Source organism: Syngnathoides biaculeatus, chromosome 23 (assembly GCF_019802595.1).
Source record: "Syngnathoides biaculeatus isolate LvHL_M chromosome 23, ASM1980259v1, whole genome shotgun sequence".
In the NCBI taxonomy this organism is placed as follows: domain Eukaryota; kingdom Metazoa; phylum Chordata; class Actinopteri; order Syngnathiformes; family Syngnathidae; genus Syngnathoides; species Syngnathoides biaculeatus.
Window position 1 is genome coordinate 14,680,926 of NC_084662.1, and position 25,533 is coordinate 14,706,458.

Here is a 25,533-nt window from a genome sequence, read left to right on the forward strand (position 1 = left end):
CAGTTGCACTGAAAACATTTCTAGGATATAACACAGGTAATGTTTCAATATCTAACTGTAATAAGTGTGAAATTATGATTTACTTTGACTGGATCTAAATTCTAACGTTAGACTAGTCTGTCCATATATCTAAATGCGAACGGTCATTTTCCCCGTGGTACGTGTTATCTTGAAGTTGAAAGCTTTTCCCCTCTACATGCTTTAGGAAGATATAGATCCTCTACTGCTAGATTTCATCAGTGGATTGACAATAGATACCGCCGTAAATTACGCTAGATTATAACAATACATCACGACTGCCGACAGGAATGTTTGTTACTATGTATCGCTAGCTCGTTGCCACTAATGCCGCTAACTAAACTTTCAGCATTTTCAAAACATTGCGAGTATACCCCATTCGTGTTTATGTTGTTGACAGGCCAGTGCATTTAACTTTTCTGTCAGATGAAGAATTTTCATTGATGAAAAATTTTAAATACCGTTTTATATCATGTTCTACTAATAGCAGTTGAAATTGGAAATTATCATTTCTGAGTTTGAGATTTTAGTTTTCTATTTTAGTTATGTATTTGTTTACATTATTTTTAATTTACAGTTATGTTATATTAATCCAGTACATTATTTTAAGGTCTTGGGATTCCATCCCTAATCACACCCGCAACTTTATCTGCAGTCATGACTGGTGGACCACACCCGTAACTTTATATCTGCGAGCATGACTGGCCAGACCCATACATTGTTCAAATGTGAGTGACTGCACTTTTTAAGACAGCAGTGACTTGTGTCTTTGGCACAATGTCATCGAGCACGATTCCTCATTCTGATGCGAATTTTGGGGGTAACCTTGTATTCAGCGGTACATATCGATCAATATCGAAACAGTTTCCAGATTGGATTGAGTGCAGTGTTGGATATAAGAACACACAATGCTCCTGTACTGTAATTAAAAATAAATATGGTGGATGAAGCGGACCACTTTCCAGCACATTAAAAACTAAGCATTACAATTGCTTTTTCATTAGCGCTTATTTTCTGAGATGTTTTTCGATTTTTCTTGTATTTGCCAATTTGATCTACCACTTGGATTGATTTTTCTTTTAATACATCTTCCTATTGGTCAAATTATATGCTTTGTTGGGTCCTTCCATTACCCAATTTTCCTCCTTCACTCTTATTTTGAATTTCTTGCAGTAAGTTTGCCATTCCAAGTTGACAAAGTTTGACAGATTTCCCAATGGTGCTTTCTATCAAACCCATCCAACTAAGCGTGGCTGCTTTCACATTAACAAAGCAGGCTGGGATCAACATGTTTCAGAAACACAACATTGAGATGAATCCATCTCATGAAAATATTGATTTCTCTAATGGCTTCCAGAAGAAAAACACCGGATTCACATCACATTCAGTGATGTCTCTGGGGAGCTAACAAGTCATCAAACGTACCTTGGTTGAATGTACATTAACATAAACTGATAAACAAATCAGAAATTGCTTTGAAGATAACTTTTAAAAATGATTACCATTGCTTATAGTACTAAAAGGAACACACATTAGACCGTCACAAATAATCAATTTGGGATTTTGAAATAACTTGCTCCCCTTTTTACAAGAACATTTCCTTCTCTAATGTATTATGCAAGTTATGCACTGTCAAAAAAAGGAAATTCATTGTTTCTTGGATTGTCAAACAAGTCGTACTACTACTGTTCACTTAGTGCATTTTTTTACGAGATTACATGATGACACGTAAACGAAAACCTAAGATTTCCATCACAGTGTGACAGAACATGCCAGTTGTAAATTTTCTGCATGTCTACAGCAACAAACATTTGAGAAAAGTAGGTGATGTATGAAAAAAATTACAGGTTTGGTGTAACAAAAAGATATACTATGTTACATAAGTGAACTACAAACTGTTTTTTGAAGTGCCGGTGGAGTCTAACAGACTTTCACAGTATTGGTCATCCACTTCTGTGCCTTTTTGTGACTCTTCTCTACTTTCCATGTATCTGAGTTGCAACATGCTGTTGACTCTCCAAGCTCTGTGGGCACATCTTTTTTTCAGCCCATGAGAGGTACTGTTGGTCAATTGTTGTCATCTTGGTTTCATGGTTCCAAAATGTGAAGGGCATGTTGAAGAGGACTGTTATAATCCCAATTTAAACTGGGAAAAATGTATTGTTCCATTCATGGCTCAAAGACCTGTTGTGAAATTTGCCATTCAGTGTTAGTGAACAGCCAGGTGACTAAAAACTAAAAACATTAAAGTTGGACATTTGCATTCAAAGAATTAGAAAATATCATAAAGTTATAGAAAGGCTTAGGGTCATCCTACAAGTTCAGAAAAGTTCCAGGACTGGTGGAACAAAACATATTTAAATCCCTGGAGTATATGACTGTGACCTCAGCTCTTTGCTGCCATTAAACACTTTTCCACGTTCTTTTATACACATATTCCGTGTGCCAGGTCATCAAGCAATGAGCACAGTGCAAAGAACAAACCTGAAATTTCGGAATACTGTCCGAATCATTGCGATCCGGTATGTCGAAGAGATCCTGTGGCATTTAGGCTTCATCCCATGCAAGAGAAGAGCTAGTAGCTGGTTCACCATGAAAATGCGCCTGCTCACAATGCCCTAAGCAACTGACAATTCCTGGCCGAGAAGAGCATCGTCACACCGGTTAATCTCCCTTCTCACCACGCCACTTCGGTCTGTGTGATATTTTTTCCACTTTGACAAACTCAAGGAGGTCACGAAGGGGACACGTGTAGAAGACATGGACGACATCGAGATCTAATCCTGGAGTGTCGCTACGGAGAATCACGGAAAGTTTGTTCAGGAGTGCATGAAGCCAAGTTAGAGAAGGCTAAGAAAGGAAGAGGTTGAACGGTAGTCAATTTATCAAGTAACTCCATAACTCCAGGGGGTTACATCCAAATGGAAAGCTTGTAGTTTAGATTTGAAATACAGCATATCTTTTGTGACACCAAGCCTGGAAGTTTTCTGAAACTCTGCATATGCATTCATTCATTCATTCATTTTCCATGCTGCTTATCCTCACTCGGGTCGCAGGTGTGTTGGAGCCTATCCCAGCTATCTTTGGCCGAGAATACACCCCTGAAGTTGTTGCCATCCATCCGATCACGGACCTTGTATATGTATATGGTAAAGTTTGGCAGACTTTTATTAGAAACCTAACCCTTCTTGTACTTCGTAAATCAATTATTTGATCATATTGTGGGCTTTCATAGTAGTCTTTCCTTCCGTGATACGCGATTTGGTTTCAACAGTCTTGAAATATTATTTGCACTTAACTGTTTTTTCTCGTGTCTGATGCCGCAAACCCAACCCAATTCCAAATGAGTACTAAAATGGTGCCTTTTTATTAACCTAGCTTCTCTCTGTTCGCCATGATGTCATCAGTGCAAATGGTGCGAACAAGGAGAAGAATTGATTTTATGTTATCCACATATACACATTTTAAATTCAATTAAATAAATCACATGATACTACCGGAAAGAGTAGAGTGTCCTATTTAATGAGAGTCAAATGTTTTTTGGCGGGGGGAAATATGTGACCTTTGTGACACTTTGTGAAGCCACCTACCATCATGATATAAAGATGAACTTGTGACCCAAACAGGAAATATCTAAAGGTTGGCTCAACCCATTTAATAATGGTTAATCCTGCTTTTATTGTTGAAATATATGTTAGTAACACTACTATGCAGCAACCCGTTATTGTGATATAACAGTAAAGCTGAAAACAAGAGACAAAGCTCTCAAAAAATTCAATCTTACAAAAGAAAAACAAAAAAAGAAAAACAAACTTTTTGGGAGGAGTATTTAACCCCCGTTGCTGACCCAGCTCAAGCTGTGAGTCATAGCCTCTCAAGCGGGGGTCGGGAATCTATGGCTCGCGAGCCAGATGTGGCTCTTTTGATGGCTGCATCTGGCTCGCAAACAAATCTTTAATTCTAAAAAAGTTTAGTTAGACTCCTTGGTGCATGCATGAACTGGCGACTATAAAGCCGGTTCCAAGTAAGTTCACTGGGAAGGTGGCAAACATACATTGTTGTGCATATCTATTTATCTATTTCTCAATCTCATTGGCAATGTAGATGTACCACAGACACTGTTGAAGTGGGGTTGCTGTATTTTGCTGTCTAAAATTGCAGCTATTTGTCAGTGTTACCAGTGTGTCACCAAACATAATTCATTTTTCACCACTGCCCAAAATTATAGTGTCTGTCTCAAAGGGTTTTGTGAGAGGATTTGATCTTTACCTACCTAATTACAACCAACACACATTTTCACTCAGTTGCATGTGTATAATACAAACCAAATTAATTTGGTTTGACAGGGTTTTCCCCATTTTCTATGAGTAATGGGAGAAAACACATCCCTGAGCATGTCAGGTAGTGTGAAGCAAACAGACAACTCTGTACAGATCTGAGTAACAATCGGGACGACAATGTCGCGCATAAACTATACTCATGAGCACAAAATCTCATGAAAAATTGATCAACAATCATAAAATAACAATTATCAACAGGCTGCTTGTCGTGCTTCTTTCAGAGAGAAACAATGCCGGAAGAATACACTTTGAAATGCCACCACTGTTGAAAAAAAATAATACAGATTATTTCTTCTTAAGCAAGGTGGAACATATTTCAGTCTGTAACTGTTATTTTCATGGCTGATGAGTCATTGATCAGGGTGAGTGTTCACCATCAGTCTTCAAAACATTTTTGCCAGTTTTCTATCGTATTTTTGGATGTTCTTAGGACACATATTGGGAGAAAAGTTGATTATCCATACTAGAAATGTGAGAAAGAAGTCTATGTATATATGATGATGGACTTCACAGTTTAAAAAAATAGGTCAAAAGAAATTGAATTATACATGTATTACATTAGATAATTTCAGGTGTCACTGCGGAGTGAGTGTTGGCCTCACAGTTCTGAGGACTAGGGTTCAAATTCCACCAAAGATAATAATATTTGATTTGGAGGTTACATTCACGTTTGCATATATCACATTTGTATAAATACATGACATACTATACATGTGTTTATGTTTTGTCCACAGACACCAGCTATAAAGACAAAGTTTTAGCAGGTTCAACTTCAGTCATGCAATCAAACTGTAGACTTGCTCATTAGTGTAGCATACACAGGATGTCAGCTAACCTGTTTTCCAGGTTTAGTGAAATGAAATTCTGCATACAGCGAAAGACATGTTTTCAAGAAAGACATATTCCCAACTAAATGAAAAAATGACTGTGAAATGTAAGACTTATGGGGTTACATATAGAGTGTATCAACAATGTTGGCTTGAGAAGACCAAACATCAAAGTAACTAACGTATTTTAAGATGGGATAAAGCGAGGTTCACTAACAATCTAGAAGCCTCTTCCACACAGATAAGTCCTAGAATTTCCTGTGTAATCATATATTGATAAAAGAGCTATGAGGGAACACAAAAACTATTTGGGTTTTCCCAAAAATAAAATGGACATCTTCCCATAAAGAGCTATTTTAGAGGTCAATTTAAACAGATCTGATGAGGGGTATATACACAATTCATACAGGTTTAAAAAAAAAAAAAAAAAAAAAACATGCTGTGGAGCTTGCAGTATGATTCTCATGGCTAGCCTAGAGGAATGTTTCTTAGCTGATGACCAATTATTATCACACAAAGCCACGTGGTTCAATCTTTTAACATCACTAAGTGATTTTTTTTTTAATGTGAGTTATCTTAATGAGAACACATTTAAGGTAAAGAACTAAAAGTGCCGAGATGCTTATGTATTCTGAGACGGTTGCTAGCAGAAGACGAATTAACTCATTAGGCCAAATGAGCCGCTGCCCACCCTAGTGGCTCTTGTGACGTAATCATTAATGGACCCTGGCATACAGACGCTTACCTCTTTGCTGCGAGTAGCCGCATTGCCATAGCAACGCGGTAAGGAGCACCGTCCCGAGCGGCGTCATGTTTGTCCCGTGTGCGCTTTAGAGAGTGTCGGCGCGCCGATGTGAGCAGGACTTGAGGCGAACTTTGCACGCCTCCTCCTCTTCCTCTCTCTCTCCTCCTTCCCCACCGGGTCTCAAGGGAAACGGAGGGGAACATGTGGAACTGTTGCCCTAGGAAGAAAGCAGAAGTTTTGGCCCAACTTGACAACTGTTTTAGGGCTCCTCCTGCTGCCCCGCACGACTCACCACACGCCTGTCTAAAGTGGTAACAAGTTCTGTAGTTCTCACTCTAAAATGACACCCACACACAGACACACGTGCACACGTTAAACAGACACTGTATGTATACATGTATAGACCTTAGACACGCACATGATGAAAAATTACATTACAGTATAATTAGACTTCTGCAATATGGTGACCAAGTGTCCCACAGTCAAGCTGTTCTGTGTTTGAATCTCAGCTCAAGCACAGCTGTGTGGGTTTTTCCATGTTCTCCAGATGCTTGCGTGGGTTTTCTCCAGCTGCTCCAACTTCTTCCCGCATCCCAGGAAGGGGCACGTTAGATCAATTGAAGATGTAAGTTGAGGTGCGTTCTTTGAGTATAGAGCTCGTGCGCCTACGTCATAAAATCATGTGACTTTCGTTTACCTCGCCATATTGAAGGTCAAACTAAGCCAGTGATTCCCAAACATTGTGCCGGGGTACATTAGTGTGTCGTGAGCGCTCTTCAGGTGTCCCGTGAGAAGTTATCCAATTTTATATAATTTCTAAAAAAAAACATTTCTTCCAAGAAATAATGTATCTTTATTCATCTATTTATGCTAGTGAGGCACAATGACAGACAGAACAAAAAAAAAAAAATCCTCTTCTATTAGATGGCAGGAAGTACATGCAGTAATTAACCGATCCATTTTTGGTGACATTTACTTTTGTTGGTGTACGGTGGGATTTTTCAATTGTAAAATATGTGCCTTGGCTTTATAAAGGTTGGAAATCACTGAGCTAAGCATTGCTCAATGCTCAGTTCTTTGCTGGATCTGTTCTCATCAGGAATAAATCCCACATAGTGACCGTTGTGACGGCACGCATTGTTCTCAAATTAGCCAATTTGGCATTATAAATACTTTTTGGTCATTTGAGATTGAGAAGAATACTTCTTACCTGAAGTGAAGTGATCGTTACACAGGCGTGTGTGTATTTTGGTTGGGCACCATCCGTCATGTTTAATTGGCGAAATCCAACAATATTTTCTGGTCTTTTCAGCTTTTATTCCGTTGAATGATTTCTTTGAATATCTGTCTCGTCTGTTGTGACAACCAACAGTACAACAGGTTTTGGGTATTGTAAATATTCTCCTCCGGTTCAATGTCTCCCACAATGTCGACCAGCTCTTTTTGACCGGCAATATGGCGCCGTGAAAATGGTGACGTCACGTGCGCGAGCGCTATACGTACTGTACCCTGCAAATGGAGATTTGCTGTGTTCAATCACATTTGGCTGTCGTGCCTTAAATTGCTCCTCTTAAAAGACAGCAAAACGGGCGATAGGTTAATCCTTTGATTCCCAATAGATATCTATTCCTATATTGTTGAAACTCAGCCACATTTAAATATTGCATCTTGCCAACTTGTCAATCAATAGTGTAATATGTGTCTTGTTTGGTAGGTTGATTTGCATTTGTCTACAAAAAAAAAAACAGACCGCCAACTAGTCCAGGGTGTAGTCTGCCTTGCACCTGAAATCAGCCGGGATAGGCCGAACAGATAAGAGGTCCATCCATCCATCCATTTTCTTTGCCGCTTATCCTCACGAGGGCCACGGGGAGTGCTGGAGCCTATCCCAACGGGCAAGAGGCAGGGGTACACCTGGAACTGGTCGCCAGCCAATCGCAGGGCACATGGAGACAAACAGCCACACTCACAATCACACCTCGGGGCAATTTAGAGTGTCCAATTAATGTTGCATGTTTTTGGGATGTGGAAGGAAACCGGAGTGCCCGGAGGAAACTCACGCAGGCACGGGGAGAACATGTAAACTCCACACAGGCGGGTCCAGGATTGAACTCGGGACATCAGAACTGTGAGGCCAATGCTTTACCAGCTGATCCATCGTCGCGCCCAGATAAGAAGTATTTGAAGAAAATAGATGGATGGACTACAGAGCAAAACCACATTCCTTAAAAAAGAAAAAAAAAATCAATTAACTCCCACTTGAACAACAAAATTCTCAATGATGAAAAATGGATATAGATTTATCATGCCATGACCGACAAGATGTCCTCTTGCAGTAGACAAATGCAAAATACAAATGACTTCTGTTTCAGCGCCAAGCAGTGGGCTGCATCGCAAAGCCATTAGGCGTGCGCCCCATTTCATCTGCTCCAATTGTGTTTAAATATGACTGAACAATGCGGTGCCGTGTATGCGGGCGGTACTTATAATCAAATAAAGCACGGACTGGATTGCATCCGTGTGTTCGTGTAATGCAAATAGCTTATTATGCTGTGAATTCTGAGGCGTGCTCAATTGCTGCACTCATGTTAAAGTGTTCTTCCGCTGAATGACTGTAGTGTGATGGAACTGCGTCCCTGGCTCGGTGGCCTGCACACACACAAACACGCACGGGAAACCAAGGCTAACAGCACACACATCCTCCGTAAATAAATAGATGTGAGAATGAGATGTCTCATTTTTATACACTGATTTTTTTGTTTTGTTTCTTTACCTTGCAGCATTCTGCACAGAATTTACACTGAAATGCGTCACTCTTCTAGGCTACTGGCCTGACGTTTCGACCCAGGCACTCCTGTGGAGTTTCTTCTTCCCACATAACAAAAACATGTTAAATTCATTCAATAATCTAAATTGATCATGAGCATGAATGTGAGTGAGTGAGAATAGTTTTGATTTTGTAGTTTAGTTTGTAATTAGCTGGCAACATCTCACAGGTACAACACACCTCTTCCCCAAAAATAGAATAGCTACAGTTCAAAAATAGTACAAACCCTGTTTACAACTGTTTGATTATTCCATACACTGGCATTACATTGATCTAAATTATTATTGGACTTTTCACACACTATCCAAAGTGCACTTTGGGCAAATGTTGGTAATTCATTACCTCTGGTTCAAGGTAAATAGTGGGTTAAGTAAATGGAAAACGTGGAATAATAACACATCGTATTAAAGTGTTGTAATTGATTTAGTAGGTGCTGGAAGTCTCATAAATGGAGCACATTAAAAGTATGACTCGGTTTCTTGAAGGGCTGACGGATGGCTTAAAGTGTAAAAAAAAATAAATAAAAATAACAACAGTTTTATCTGCCATTAAACAGAAAATATTAATTTCCCGGTGCTGGTTTATTGGTGCCAATATAACGCACTGTGTGCCAGCTTCATAAAGTTTTTATTGAGGGACCAACTCCTTGGCAAAAAAAAAAAAAAAAAAAAAAAGCATAATCTTTCTCAAGCTCTTTAGGCAGCCATCTTGGGAGTAGGATAAAACTCAGTTTGAATTGCAACTGCTTGTTAATGACTTAACACAACCGTTTGTCCAGTGGAGATACGATGCACAGACCTGTGGATATTAAATAAACTCACCTTGCTTACAGGTCATTTCACAAGGATGCTGTATAATGCTGAAATTGGATGAAACTATACTATATGTACAAACTAAAAATGCAAAACCAAAAAATACAGATTTCCCTCATATTGCACAGTCACGATATTGGCAGTCGTACTCATCTTGTTTTAATGAACATTCAGCATTCAAACTCATGTTAAATGGGAATCAGCACACATGATTTAAACTACCGTATTTTCCATACTATAAAGTGCATCGCATTATAAGGCGCACCTTCAATGACTGGCCTATTTTAAAACTTTTTTTCATATATAAGGCGCATCGCATTTTAAGGCGCATAGAATAGACGCTACAGTAGATGTTACATTATGCATCCATTAGATGGGCTGCACTAAAGGCTCACTATTGATCCATATATACACATTTCAAAGTATATGAAAAAATGTTAGAAATAACTTCAACTTTTTTTTAAATCAGTTTTCATCTGTTTTTCTCTGTTCAGTGTTTACCATCCACGCTTAGAGATATAACCTGAAAAAAAATAACGCCTCCAGTTAATTAATAGTCAAGCCTGTCGGTTGCTGGTTGTGCTGACTAATTCCCATATGGTGGGGAAATCACATTTTGTGCATGGAGCATCTGCTCAAAATGTTGTTCATTAGTTGAAGGGCAGTATTTGAAATCATTCGCATGGCGACTGCACAATGTGTAACAGTACGCATTTTGTGAAGTAGAATGTAAAGCATTGGAAAGTAGTGATCAACATTCCACAGATGAATGGATCTTAAAGGCCTCACTGGCTGGACTTGAAAAGACCGTCTCAAATCAGCATCTTCTTCAGAGCCAATGTAGGATTTTCATCGCCCGGTCCCCGAGGCTCGCTGTGTTTGGGATCGGCTTCAGGTTGTGCACAGAGTAGCCAATTAGGAATTAACTGGCAGGACCACAGAGAGAAAGTAGAAGTGACAGAGGGAAAGGGGGGGGGGGGGGTGATGGTGGCGGGGGGGGGGGGGGGTCATCGCGTACTTGAGCGTCACATTCCTCCCAAGCCGCTTTCATCCCGAGCACTTCCGTTTTTCTACATCAAAGTGCTACGTGAGTGTGTGCATGTCTGCCGTGTGATGTGCTTCCACAGCTCTCACAGCAAGGCTGCGGCATCACCATGTTCCAACATCCAAAACACAGACGCTCCATCAAAGCAGCTTCGTGTCTCCTCTGATCTCCTCTTCTTCCTCCTTCGGCCTCCCGCAGCCGAAAAGGTCGGGCCTGTCCTTCTCTCCCCCTTCTCTCCATTTCGCATCCGAACTCGCACCTCCGTTCTCCGTGGCAGCTCACTTGGTGGAGTGCCAAGGCGCTCCCCACTTCTTTCTTGAGCTCTCTGGGCCTTCTGCCAGACATATCTTCATCTACGCATCCTCTAAACAAATCCTGTCTGTCCTCATTCATCTCCGTTACCTTAACTATTCCTCTCATTTCCAGCTGCAAGTTTTTTTCCGCCATTATGCATCATGTGAGCAATTGTATGTTCCGTATGAAATGTGAACTGTAAACTATTCACGCTGGATGGTTATCATTAACCAGCGCCGTAGAGCCTTGTCTTCTCAGCAATCTCTTTCTTTGTGTTAGTTTTGCCCTCTGCTCTGGCCCAGTCAGGTTACACGGGCTCGGTTCTTCTGCTTCTTTCAGCCCGGTGTTGTAACCGCACAGGGAGAATCCTTGGTTAGCTGCTTGTACCACGAAGAGCAAAAGTAATGTAGGTTGCATTCTCTGGTGTGTTCTATTCTTAATTCCTTCCCTATGTTCCGTCATAATCTCAGTTTGTTTTCTCAACACTGTCAACAATCATCTAGTTCTATTGTGTACTTGATTTATTCCTTCAGTAACCACATGGTGCATGATATTGGTGCAAAACCAGGGCCACAATGGCATTCTGAACACTATCAGACGCACTGATCTACATTTACAACCCAAATTCTCATATTTGTATACATTTAAACCTAACAGTCTATTATTGTCTGCCTTTTGTAGTGTTTTTTTTTTCTTTTCACTGCATTGCTCGCAGCATGTATATGTCAGTCACTCACATTTGAAAAATGTATGGGTGTGGTCAGTAATGCCCGCAGATATAAAGTTGCGGGTGTGTCTTCTGTTCGTAATTATGAGCGTACCCCTTTAAAAGCGGAGGGTGGCGGTGTCAGGTATACCAGGAAGTAGAAGTAGGCTAAGCAGCAGCTCCTTGTTAGAGTCCGTGTGCTTCCGTGTTAAAAAAAAAAAAAATATGTCAGGCTGTGGTTCACTGCGCTGGATCGGTTTTCATGTGCGCTGAGAGTGTGCGGCAATTGCACAGTGGCGCAGCTTAGAGGGAACATTGGTCAGGACTATACAAAATAAGTGACGTCTTTCAATATCTATGTATTTCTACTCTTAAATTTTTCGCGCGTGATTTTTCATGCCCGACTGTGCATATTTGCGAGTGCAGTCAAATCACAGTGACTGGTATGTAGATGTTAGGTCTTGGATTTTTACGACAAGGACATAGTGGAGGCGTGTTACAAGGAGCTGTTCTCCAACTGGACTGGATGGATGGGTGGGTGATCGATGCAGTTCAGATAAAACAATATGACAACTTGATTTTACCCGTTTGGATTACCATGAAATGTACTCAATAACAGCTTCTATTAATTCAGTTCCAGGGATACAACACACCTGCCTGTCGAGAGGTGAGCAGGGGTGACACTGATGATGAATTGAGCACTAATGACCAACGCTAATGACCGATTTTCAATTCATGCCAGAGCCCTGTGCCTTTTTATGTCCTGTCGCCTCCACACATCGCTTCGACGTTGAAATACTGAGGCTCGTGTTCTCGTTCCGCCCTGCTTGTTCGTGGCGCTATGCCTGTCACTTAAGACTGTGTTGAGGCTTTCTCACGTGGAAAGCACGGTGAATAGACGTGTGTATACGGTGTGTGAGGGTCATCTGCAATGTGTCTGGTGTGATTTGTTCCTTGAAAAGACGAGTGGGAGGGTTGCTGCAGGTAGATAGATTGCTATAGACAGGTGTCTCCCAACCTTCATTTATTGTTACAAAGATCTCACAGCAGTCCACCTAAGAAAATGTCGGAAATAGGATATACGCCTTCAAAGTCTAACACAATTCGTTTGGTAATGCTGGCGGGCATCCAAGCTGCTGTCATTCCCAAGTTAAATTTTGAACGAAACAAACTCTTGAAAGAATAAGATCCCGGATACAAGTGGCCGAAATGAGTGTCATCCGCAGGGTGTCCCGGCTCTCCCTTAGAGATGGGCTGAGAAGCTTGGTCATCCGGGAGGGGCTAAGCGTCAAACCGTTACTCCTCCGCAGTGAGAGGAGCCAGATGAGGTGGCTGGGGCATCTGATTCGGATGCCTCCTGGACGCCTCCCTGGTGAGGTGTTCCGGGCATGTGCCAACAGAAAGAGACCCTGAGGACGACCCAAGACTCGCTGGAGCGACTATGTCTCTCGGGAGGCTTGGGAACGCCTCGGGATCCCTCCGGAAGAGCTGGAAGAAGTGGCTGGGGAAAGGGAAGTCTGGGTATCCCTGCTGAAGCCACTTCCCCTGCGACCCGGAAAAGCGGTAGATAATGGATGGATGGACAAACTGTTGCTGTGCTAAAACATTTTCAACTGTACAGTATAGCCAATGTTCCCCGTCACATTTTTAACATTCCTAATTCTTAATTGCTTTATAGTACAGGAGGTCCTCAGTTTATGACGATCCCAACATACAAAGTTTCAAGGTTACAAACTAGCAGACTATTTTATCACCACTATTTTCAATCCAATTGGATTATTTTTATGGCAGCCTAGAAGAGTTTTCATACAAATATTGACTGTAATTATGACCTTATTACTGTGTTAGCGCGGGTCATCACACGACAAAAAAAACAACAACTAAATTGTCATTACCTCGCTGTTGTAGGAACAGATCTCAACATTTCCAATGCGAACTAGTTCAAAGTTGACATCACGGTTCCAAAAATGAACTGCTGTAATTCACTTGGACGGTTAACTTTTCTTTCCTTGCAGCTCTGGCTGACTATATTAACAATATATTTTATTTGATCTCTTCTTATATCACAAAACAAAATAAGTTCTATGACAGTGTTCCCCTACAGTTTGAACTGAATCATTTTGATAATTTTGTAAACCAATTTTATTGCTCGTACACTGTAATTAACAGCAAGACTGATCAGTGGCGGCTGGTCAACAGCCGATGGTAGGGTGCCGCCCCACCTCTCATGGTGGTAACCATATCACTTTCTTTAAAGACAAATGTTTGAATAAAAATATTAATAATCAAACAATAAACTAAAAATATAAAGTCTGTATATCTATTTTTAGATGGGCAAAATAAATAGCACCAACTCAGTGATGAGTAAAGTTGTTTTATTCATCTCTGTTGTCTGATTTTGTGGCACATTTCCACTCTCGGGGCGCATATTAATTTGAGTTATGGAAGATCTATCTTAAATGTAGTGTTAATTTTTTTCATATGGATAGCCAATCTCACTTGGAGAATACACATATTTATGTCACATACAGTATGACATAATGTACATGGAAGTAATTTACTTATTGAATATAAAGAGATTTAATCAATAGCTTTAAAAAAAAAAGCATGTTTTGATGATTATGGATTCATCCGTCATCACTCTGGGTTTTTCATTAAGGACGCTGTCAAAATAAAATTTTGAAAGCAAGATGCAGGAGTCTATATGTCATTGTCCTTGTGTTATTTTCTCACCAAAAGATAATAATCTACCACACAGTTGACCATTCAAATCCATCTGCATGAGGCTTGTTCAGTGCCCAAATGCTTTTTTATAATTCGACAACAATTTGAATTGCTGTAGATTCTTATTAAAAGGTGATTATTGCCCTTACTAAATTTACAATCCATCTTTTTCTTTGGAAACTCATGACTGTGAGTTTGTATGTGCGTGTGTTTGTGTGAAGCAAATGTAGGTGAATATCCATTTATTTCAATCCAATTTCTATACCGTTTTACCTTGTTCGGGGTCACTGGGAATAATATAATTCCAATCATGCATGTTTAACGTTGCATACGTGTTTGTGTGTGTGTGTGTATAAGTCTGTATGAGTGAGTGAGCGTCACCATTTGCTTTAACTTCAACATCTTTTTTCTGTCCGTGTCACTGTGGGAGTGAAATGAATCAAGTGAAAACTCCAAAAGGGAAAGAAAAGAATTAATGATTTCATGTATTTTTATTTTTTATTTTTTTACACCACAAACATCACAATGAAGATACAAACGTGAGAGAGAGAACCATGGTGAGAAGACCAGAGAAATGTAAAGCAAGAAAATCAATATGGTAAGGGGAACAATTTATTTCAATAAAGTTTTTTTTGCTGTGTAAGGGTTCAGTACTTTCTTCAAATAGTGTCACACTTCTTTATGTTCAGATTTCAGTCACCACAGAAACAATTGACGTACAACACTGAGAAGTTATCGTTAGTAGGCGGAGCTTCTTCCTTTGCACCCGTTCTCTCGTATAATTAGGTGTGTACTGTATTTAGGTGCAGAAGCTAAAAGACAGCAGTGAATTATTATATTGCTTACTACTTTTTCCACTTTTTCTTCTGACCTTGTAAAGTTAAAAAGTCCGTTATTTCTGTCACCATTTTCTTTTAGATATCGTAGTCGATATTTGATTTCCCCAAATTGAACTTTTGTTGCTGTTGCTTTTAGTTACATCACACTTTGTAATTGTACTGTATTTTACGCACTATACAGCACACCGCATTATAAGGCCCACCTTCAATGACTGACCCATTTTAAGACTTGTTTTCATATATAAGGCGCACTGCATTATAGGGCGGATAGAATAGGCGCTATAGTCGAGGCTGGGGTTACGTTATGCATCCATTAGATCCAGTTGCACTAAACGCTCAATAGTGATCCATACAAGCATGCATACATGCAAGAAGGAGTGGTTTATTTTGCAAGTTCTGGGACTACATGTGAGTTAATGAATTAGTATGCACAGTCATCAATTGGGATAGCTGATTTTCTCTTTAAATACTGCAGCGTCTATTCAGTAAGTAGTGGAAGCTTCTGAATGATTTAAAGGTTGACTTGGCTCCAGTCACAACAATTATTCATGCCATACCTCCAATGACAAAACACTTTTCATCTCTACATTTCGTTGCATTTGTGTAATTTAAAAGCTCTGTGACGCTCGGCTCTCCCAAAGCAGTTTTCGGGTGTGCTACACCAAATTTTAAATATATTTCAGTTGCCAACAGCAAGAACAATTTGTACTTCTCGGTTTGGGCTGCTACTTCTGCAATTAGCTAGTTGTTTCCAACGCCACAATTTCCAACTCAGCTCAGCTGTCATAACTATTTTTAGGGAGAGTCTGATCACCCTAAACAAATGTAGGCCTGTATGTCAAACTCCTCAACAAATGTCTTTATTTTCCTTTGTACAAAACGTCTTGTTTGTCAATCTTAGCATGTGATGGGAGTATAATGGAGCATTATGCATTGAAGAGAGCAAAATGCATTTGTACATCTATTCATCCATTTTCTATAGCTCTTGTCTTCACCATGGTCACGGCAGAGCCTATCCAACAATATTAAACAAGTTGTTTTCAAACAACATAGAAGCCACACCAAGTAACCATTCAACCTTCACATTACAAGTACTTCTTCAAGACTGCAAAACAAGTCTAAAAATCTAGACAACATTAGCATCTACACAACAGCGTCACATCCATAAGGGGTTGGCCTTGTGTTTTTCTATGTCATAAAGGAAAATCACATCTACCAATTTTGCTCTCCTGCAGCAAAGACGTGAATGAAAAACCTTGTCTTTTGTGCTCAAATACTTCTTTAACAGAAAAGAAATCCATTTCTACCAAGCTTTGCAATGGAAACAATGGAAAACCTTGGGGTGGTGATCAAATTCTTTTAGTTTCTAAAGAAGTGTCAGGTTAGCATTTCAGCGAATTAAAAAAAAAAAGCATGAGTAATTACATAAAATACAACGCTGAAGTGTCAAACGTAATGATACTCCAGTCAGATGCAAATTCGTTTTTCAAGGTGTACAGTAATATGTGACTTTATCGGCTTATTTATATATTAAAAAAAAAGAGTAGCACAAGAGTCTTTGACTAGTGTGTCTCAGGGGTTTATGACATTGCTGGTGCCATTGCAGTGTCAGTGCAAACATGAATATGTGGAGGTGGTAGTTAGTAGCTCCCATGAACTGGTGATCTTCGTAGTAGCTGTGTCTCCTCGGCTGGAAACCTAACTTGCATGCATTCTCACAATCTAAACGGTTTTGGTTGTTGTTCAAAAAGCAATATATCTTACCAATGATATTCATTTCCCATTTTAAAAATGCAAAAAGGGAAATGAACAGGCCTTTCATCAGTGTAATATTTATTGACATGGGGTATTGTACATTACAGGTGTGCCCAGATTTTTTTACCCCAAGACCTACTTTTCAAGCAGCCAGCCTCTCATGGGCTACTGACAGCAAGGTTTTGGGGGGTGGGGGGTTGATGCTTTCAAATCGTTTTAAGGCTAATGTTATGTTGCCTCCTATATCTACAATACAGAATTACCTTTTGGACACTGTATTGTCTGTGCTTTCATCCTGGATCAGGCTGTGCCAAGGTGGAATTTTAAAATTACACACCATCTCATCCTGCACTTTTTGCTTTGGCTTCAGACCAGACCTTTCCCACTCGGGAAAGAGAAAATCTCGTCCAGTTTAACCACTTTTTCTTCGATTATTCACATAAAAACAGCATTTCTTTTTTAACTTCCTCCAAAAGTAAACATGAGCAGCATGTCTGGCTCGTCTTTGCTCTACATTGCCCAGACTGTGTTGCTAACTAAAGAAGCAGTGGTGGACACTGTCATTATAAAACACATTCATGGGCTGAGTGTGCGTGTACGTCTTTAAGAGTGCGGGGAGGGAAGGGGGTGTAAGGTAAACTAGGAAAAATAAAGTGTGGCAGAGCAGCGGTCGTCATTAGAGAAAGTTCCGTGTGCCGCCTAAAAGATACCAGTGGTTTCTTCTTTTCATTTTTTACAGTATGTATGTGAATTGTGCCATTGGATGTAACAACCAGTCATCCCTCACTCATTGAATCACATTGCAAAATACCACAAACTGAATAGCTGGATGTTATATTTTCAATTTGCATTGGATTTTTTTTTTTTTTTTTGCACGCAAAGCAGAATATCTGCGAAGAGACTGCCTCAACAGTGCACAATTGTGCACGCACACAGTTTAGAGGGAACATTGGCTGACGTCTTTTTTTTTTTTGGGCACACCATCCTGCGATCGACCTCGACTGCCTCGCAGTCGATGCATTGAGCACCTCTGCATTAGAGAAATAGATTAACGATCTGTGTTTTTGTAAACTTTGTTTGAATTCAGTTTTGTTGTTTCAGGTTGTTCGTTTTGCAGTGTTCCACATGCATGTGTTTTCAGCTCGCTCCACCGCCACCTTTTTTCGTCAGCTCTATTCCTTGTGTCTACCAATCAGCTCCCTCTAAGTCACTCGTGTCGGGTCCAGGTGTTGTCTCGTCATTTTGTTTGTATTTAGTTCCTTCGTTTCGTTTAATCGTCATCGGACCATTTTTATCATCATACATCACGTTTCCTAGTCCTTTAATGTTTCCTGTTGTATTATGTCTGTTCCCCATGTTTTTGTTATTTTGAATTCTGTTTTTGGGGACTAATTATTTGTATCATTTTTTGGCAGTTTCATTTTTTAAAATGTTTTTTTTCTTCTCCCTTTCCTCATGTTCTCCTGCTACCCTGCATTTAGGTCTACCTTCTGCCTTCAACGCGACAAAAACCTTCAAACCTGACACAAACACCAACTTTTTTGTTTCATGTCTAAATGAGGTTCATATTTTAATCATCACAGCATGTAGAATGTAATTAATTCTTTCAAAAGCCATATTAAAAAAAAAAAAGAATCAACCCTGCCATCTACACTGTTAGTTCTGTGACCTTGTGTTTGTTTATTGATGCATCATATCTTTTTATCACAGCTGCCATCATCCTGCTAAATTATACTCTAATTATCAGTGATGATCAATTGTACGCGTTAGCATACACGCTGGGTTTTGCTTGTCGCATTTTGGTTGATTAAACCACAATTAAACCACCTATGGTGCATTGAGGCTAATAATACCCCAAATCCAAGCACCCACATTACAATGAGTGTGGAAATTATTGCGATAACAGATACCTAATGGGTTATCATAGCAAGAGTGTTTTTTTGTCTTGTGTTGACCTTAAAATCATCCTAACCTTGGGCCAGGGGCAGGGTGTAGGCGCTTGTACTTCCAAGAGGTCAGTAATTAACAGCGACACTTTTTAAATGGGATTTTGCAATTGAAACTCCCTGCAAGGTTTGGACGTAGCCTCATTTCACTAATCTCGCCATGCCTCAAGTCTCTGATTGAAGCCCTCACTGTACGTACCGTGCAATGTGTAGAAGGAGAGGTTAGCCATGAGTGCTAGGTTGGTAGCATGTCGAATTTGTCATGAAGTGTTACTATTGCATTACAAATCAATTTTAAGTTTTTGGGAATTCAACATCAATTACACATAAAAAAAAGGTGATACATTCCACATCAGTTCTGAATCCTCTCAGCTGCCAACGGCATCTATACCTCTGACAGGCAAATTCTATGTTCACTATTGTTTTGTCTCAAGATCTGTCTTTGTAACTTTTGTTGCAGTTTGGATATTGGTGAATGTTCCACAATCGTTTCAGAGAACTCCTGAAGCCAAGGAAACAAATGCAGGGCAAATTGTTAACGTCATCTGCCTCCGATTGGTTGTTTTTCCTTGGGCGTTACAGTTTATTTAAAAAACTAATCAAAGTACAAGATGGGGCCAGAGAGGCGTAATTTTTTTTCCAAGTCATTTTACTAATGTACTACTGTCAGAGTGTGCTGTCAGTTTGAACAAAAATTATGATTAAGTTATTTTTTGGGGGGAGCCGAGAGGGTTGTAATTGCAAATTCTACCTTTTAACATTTGGTATTATGAATTGGCGGCACGGTGTTTCAACTGGTAAATTGTGTGGAGTTTGCATGCTCTCACCCTCCCTGCATGGATTTCCTCCGGGCACGCCAGTTTCCTCCCACATTTCAAAAACATGCAAAAACATTAATTGGACACTCTAAAATTGCCCCTCGGTGTGATTGGCAGTGCGGCTGTTTGTCTCGATGTGCCCTGCGATTGGCTGGCAGCCAGTTGAGGGTATCCCCCGCCTCCTGCCCATTGACAGCTGGGATAGGCTCCAGCACTCCCCGCGACCCTCGTGAGGATAAGTGGTGAAGAAAATGGATGTATGTATGAATTCATTTCCTTGTGTCCATCATCTAGTACTTGCTCATGCAATATTCAGTTGTTTTCTTAATGCATGAGGTGTGTGATTGTAGACCTGTACTACCAAAGTAGTGTTAAATTGTTAAGAATTAGTTGGAAAAGTAAAACCCCAGTCACATTGAGTCACCTTTAGTCAATTTTCAAAGCTGAAAGGAGCCTCATTAGTAATGTCCCCGTTTATCAGCACAGGGCTTTTACAGCCACAGGCACGGGACGCTTTCCAGGACCAATTCAGCTGACGGAGGTAGAAAATTGAAATACTGTGGCTTGCAAATGAAAGAAAAGGAGCAAAAAGGGGGAGCGTTGAAATGATGAGGAGAAGGCAAGGGAAAGCAACAGTTGAAAAGGTGAAGAGGAAGACAAAGATAGTGGAGGGAGACATTGCGTACTAAGTGAATTAACTCCAGAGGATAAGAAGCTTTGTGCTGACTGCCAGCTTTGTTAATCCCCCCCCCCTCCATACACACACACACACATGCACACACATCTGGCACTGTACTCATGTATGAGTGTGGATGTGGGAGTGCCACAGGGCGATTCTCCGTGATGCCTGCCTCCCTGCTTGCGTGGGCGTGTGTATGCAACTATACGCTTCCTGGTTGTAGTCTATACGTACTGTAAAATATGCATGACTCCAACGGTGTTGTGCTACATGATCCAGTGGTCAAAGAGAAACTTTGATAACCTTAAGGGCTTTTATACTTACTGGAAATTACATGAGGTCACCTACACAATATGTCCACCCGTTTTAAATAGCATGTGTCCTCATTCTGGTGAGCTAGAGCTTATCGCAGCTGACTTTGGGGAAGAGGTGGGATACTCCCTGGACTTTTTCTTTTTTTTGCACAACTGTCCGTACTTCTATCGTAATGTCCAGACAATATGCCACAACTTTTGTCACGTGCTTTCTACCCTGCGGCTTCTGCAATGGCTAATTTATGCATTTTTTTACAAACGGCCGCCAGAGGCGCTCGAGCAGAAAAGGTAAGAGTGAGACAGGTGGAAAACATGTGTCGAGGAAGACTCAAGTTTAATGTAACTTTGCCCTTTTTGCAGGGATAAAATTAGCAAGACCAGACCCTCATTATGGAAAATGCAAGAAGAAATGCATATGACACAGCTTTCAAGTTAAAAGCAACCGAGCTGGCCAGTAAAGAAGGAAACAGATCTGCTGCACGTAAAATTGGCATAAACATAAATTCATCGGTGGTGTGACGCTAGAAACGGCAGTGGGAAGAATTGGAGAAATGTAAAAAGATGAAAAAAATTTCTGAGGTAATAAAACCAGGTGCCCTGAACCGTGTTGCTGTTGTGTTACTGCCGCGTCTCAGTGACTTTTACCGGTATGTTTTTTTTTTACCCAGCCCTGTTAGTGCTATGTTACTATCATATTACTGCTGTGGTACTGCCGCGTCAAAGGCACTGTTTGGAAAGAAAAGCTAAGGTATATTATTAAAACTTTGAAAACTCTTTCTGTGTCCCATCTTTCTTTGTAAATATCTCATGTTTCAATGTGAGCACATCCGGCTTATAGACAGGTGTGGCTTATGTATGTACAAAATGGTTTTGCCTTTAAAAATGTGCTGGGTGAGGCTTATAATCAGTTGCAGTTTGTAGTCCAGAACTTACGGTAGTTAAATACAAAGTATAAGTATTTTTACCTCCTCTGGTTTGGTTAATTTAAAATCACGATTAAATTGTCCCTTGGCGTGAATGTGAATGCTTGTTTGTTTATTTGTGTCCTGCAAGTGACTAGCAGCCAGGAGGAATTGTACCATGCCTCTCATCCAATCTCAGCTGGGATAGGCTGCATCTCATCTGCAACCCTAATCAGCACCGCCGCGATAGAAAATCATTGAATAGCTACAGTATTTGTACACCGCTCATGTGTAGGTCTACCTAATGTTTTGTCCACTAACTGTACAATTTCCTCAGCAACAGCACTAAGTAAAAAGGCATCATTAAAAAAAATATTAATTTTTTAAAACTTTTTCTGCATGGATTAAACAAAAATGAAGGCACAAAAGGAAAAAAAATAATTGTACAGCCTGTTCAGAGAGACTTCAGATGGTGTAAGTCCATGCAATATGTCGCGCGGTAAGGTCAGGGGGAGGCTAACGCGGTCATCTTTCCTCTTCTCGGTTCACATTTTCACATCAGCTGCACTCAGTGAGGTTACATTATCATAAAGAGTAGACGCTGCGGTTGAAATCTCATAAGGACTTGGAGAGATTGATTCATTGGTGACGCCAGATGACTTACTTTTAGTGGTCTTTTTATAACGGTGGAGACCTTTCATGTTGTGTTCGCACTAGCGTCAATGCTAACCATGCTGTTCAAAGAGGTGTGCAGTGCTTGTTTTTCCCAACACTAAAGCGACCATAGAGTGATTAACTGCAGCAACCTTACCTATAATAATAGGTAACAGAATGGCTCTGCAAATACTTCCTGTTTCTCGCAGTGCTCTATTTGTAGGGTGTTGTCAAAGGGTGAGTATTTTTACTGTGATTTAGATTTCATATACAATGTTTAACCGATGTTTGCACCTGTAGAGGTATTAGAATTGTTAAAGTATGTTTTAAAAAAAATGTTTTGTACCACTATTTTTCAGACTGATATCCATACGAGTAGTCAGTCTTGAGTACTCACCAATACCAAGTACCGATGCCTCTACAGGAATATTTTCGAAGCATTAAATTTCAAATCGACAAAATGACAGCTAATGTGAACAAGACTTTGGTATCGGTACTTGTGCACTTGTACTAAAAACATTACTTTCACTCTTAAATGTTTGATGAAAATGAACATTTGAGCCTAGAATGAAATAATTCACTCTACGATGGGAACATTGGTTTTAATCTTGGAAAAATTAGCATCAAAATCAACTTGTATTCAACTTTATCATTGTATGCAGTGCATTTGTATATTCCACAGTGGTTAAAATGGTTTGGCTTCTCTTATCCAGGATGATTGTGCTACAAAACGTGTTAATATTTCATGTCCCCTACATCATTATAATCGTAGTAATTCCCCCTACATTATTTGTTTTAATAAAATATGCCAGTTGGGTAGTACTATGTCAAAACAGAAACCTGTGAGCTGCTCGGGACTTAAAATGGCTCCTACAAGAATAAAACCACGCTAGTGAGGTGTCAGTTATAAATATTAACATCCTACTCATTCCTCACGTCTGTGCTTACTCATTCGTCAAGTTAACTCATCCGCAAAGCCATCCTTGGCAAGCCTTGGCTTTATCTAGGCGCACCTGTCCGCAGCTCCCGAAATTTCCACCCCTCTGCCTCTCTACCTCCTCTTCATCATTCATAACTCTTTTGGCTGTAACCCACTTCACTGTGACAGTGCCAGACATCGCCGTCAGCTACCCACCCCCCTTAAAAAAACTCCAAATTGATTCTTCATCCCTGCCATATCCTTTTAAAACGGGCTGATCAAAACACTCCCTGGTTCCTGCGCCAGCCACTTTACATAGCTAAGGAATGTAGCTTGTTGCTTTTTCGTTACCTCCACATTACAACACTCTACCACACTGATTCGCCCTCCAAACCTGAGCTGTGGTAACAAGAATTTACGGCCAGCCAGCCCACAGGATTAAACAAATATCAACAAGAAAATGACAATATTGCATGGCATCATAATGAGAGCATTACGATAATTAAAAAAATTATAATAACACCGGCTTACAGCGAACAATTTGGACCTGAGGTTTGGCAGATGTGGTCGCGTCTCATCACAGAAATGCCACCAGTGGAGGAAAGGCCATTCCAATGAGCCAGTGGCATTTGCGTCCTGTAGAAATAAAATGTATGTTAAAAATAATTGTAAAATATATATTGTAATTCATTTAATGCATATTGATTTGCAGTAATCACATATGTAATAAGTAATTTAAAACCTATTGAATTGTTATATTGTTACATAATTGCGATACCTCTTGTCCCGGCTATATTTCAACTTTGTTTTCTTTAAAAAAAGAAAACAATTTCAATTTCACTTCACACTTTATTCGTGTCCCTGGGTTTTCACCTCATTCCTGTTGCATTATTCAGATGCTCTCCAGGCCAAGGGAAGTTCACTTTTAGTTTTTTTTTTATGATATTTCAACAATGACTTCTTCTTTTCCTTTTGGCTTGTCCCGTTAGGGGTCGCCACAGCGTGTCATCTTTTGCCATCTTAGCCTATCTCCTGCATCTTCCTCTCGAACCCCAACTGCCCTCATGTCTTCCCTCACCACATCCATAAACCTTCTCTTTGGTCTTCCTCTCGCCCTTTTGCCTGGGAGCTCCACTCAGCATCCTTCTACCAATATACTCACTCTCTCGCCTCTGAACATGTCCAACCATCGAAGTCTGCTCTCTCGAATCTTGTCTCCAAAACATCCAGCTTTGGCTGTCCCTCTAATGAGCTCATTTCTAATCCTATCCAACCTGGTCACTCCGAGCGAGAACCTCAACATCTTCATTTCTGCCACCTCCAGTTCAGCTTCCTGTTGTTTCTTCAGTGCCACTGTCTCTAATCCGTACATCATGGCCGGCCTCACCACTGTTTTGTAAACTTTGCCCTTCATCCTAGCAGACACTCTTCTGTCACATAACACACCAGACACCTTTCGCCAGCTGTTCCAACCTGCTTGGACCCGTTCTTCACTTCCTGACCACACTCTCCATTGCTCTGTATTGTTGACCCCAAGTATTTGAAGTCGTCGACCCTCGCTATCTCTTCTCCCTGTAGCCTCACTCTTCCCCCTCCACTTTTCTCATTCACGCACATATATTCTGTTTTACTTCGGCTAATCTTCATTCCTCTCCTTTCCAGTGCATGTCTCCATCTTTCCAATTGTTCCTCTGCATGCTCCCTGCTTTCACTGCATATGACAATATCATCTGCGAACATCATGGTCCAAGGGGATTCCAGTCTAACCTCATCTGTCAGCCTATCCATTACCACTGCAAACAGGAAGGGGCTCAGAGCTGATCCCTGATGCAGTCCCACCTCCACCTTAAATTCCTCTGTCACACCGAAGGCACACCTCACCATTGTTCTGCTGCCATCATACATGTCCTGTACTATTTTAACATACTTCTCTGCCACACCAGACTTACGCATGCAGTACCACAGTTCCTCTCTTGGTACTCTGTCATAGGCTTTCTCTAGATCCACAAAGACGCAATGTAGCTCCTTCTGACCTTCTCTGTACTTTTCCACGAGCATCCTCAAGGCAAATAATGCATCTGTGGTACTCTTTCTAGGCATGAAACCATACTGTTGCTCGCAGATACTTACTTCTGTCCTGAGTCTAGCCTCCACTACTCTTTCCCATAACTTCATTGTGTGGCTCATCAACTTTATTCCTCGAAAGTTCCCACAGCTCTGAACATCCCCTTTGTTCTTAAAAATGGGAACTAGAACACTTTTCCTCCATTCTTCAGGCATCTTTTCGCCCGCTAGTATTCTGTTGAATAAGTTGGTCAAAAACTCCACAGCCATCTCTCCAAATTGCTTCCATACCTCTACCGGTATGT

General features: G+C 40.4%; 1 protein-coding gene and 1 long non-coding RNA gene across 2 annotated transcripts in view; one reads left to right on the forward strand and one right to left on the reverse strand.

Annotated features, from left to right (window-relative positions):
- The window catches only part of lama2 (laminin, alpha 2), a 135,971-nt gene extending 129,752 nt beyond the window's left edge, over positions 1 to 6,219 (reverse strand). The window contains exon 1 of the mRNA XM_061812204.1: positions 5,931 to 6,219. Within this exon, the coding sequence (XP_061668188.1) occupies positions 5,931 to 5,997 (67 nt within the window). The 5' untranslated portion in view covers positions 5,998 to 6,219. The remainder of the gene's footprint in view (positions 1 to 5,930) is intronic.
- LOC133496514 (uncharacterized) lies at positions 6,125 to 18,461 on the forward strand. Its single transcript, XR_009793804.1, has 3 exons — positions 6,125 to 6,241; positions 6,478 to 6,555; positions 18,414 to 18,461. It is a non-coding gene; the product is annotated as an uncharacterized LOC133496514 (long non-coding RNA).
- Positions 18,462 to 25,533: the final 7,072 nt, after the last annotated feature.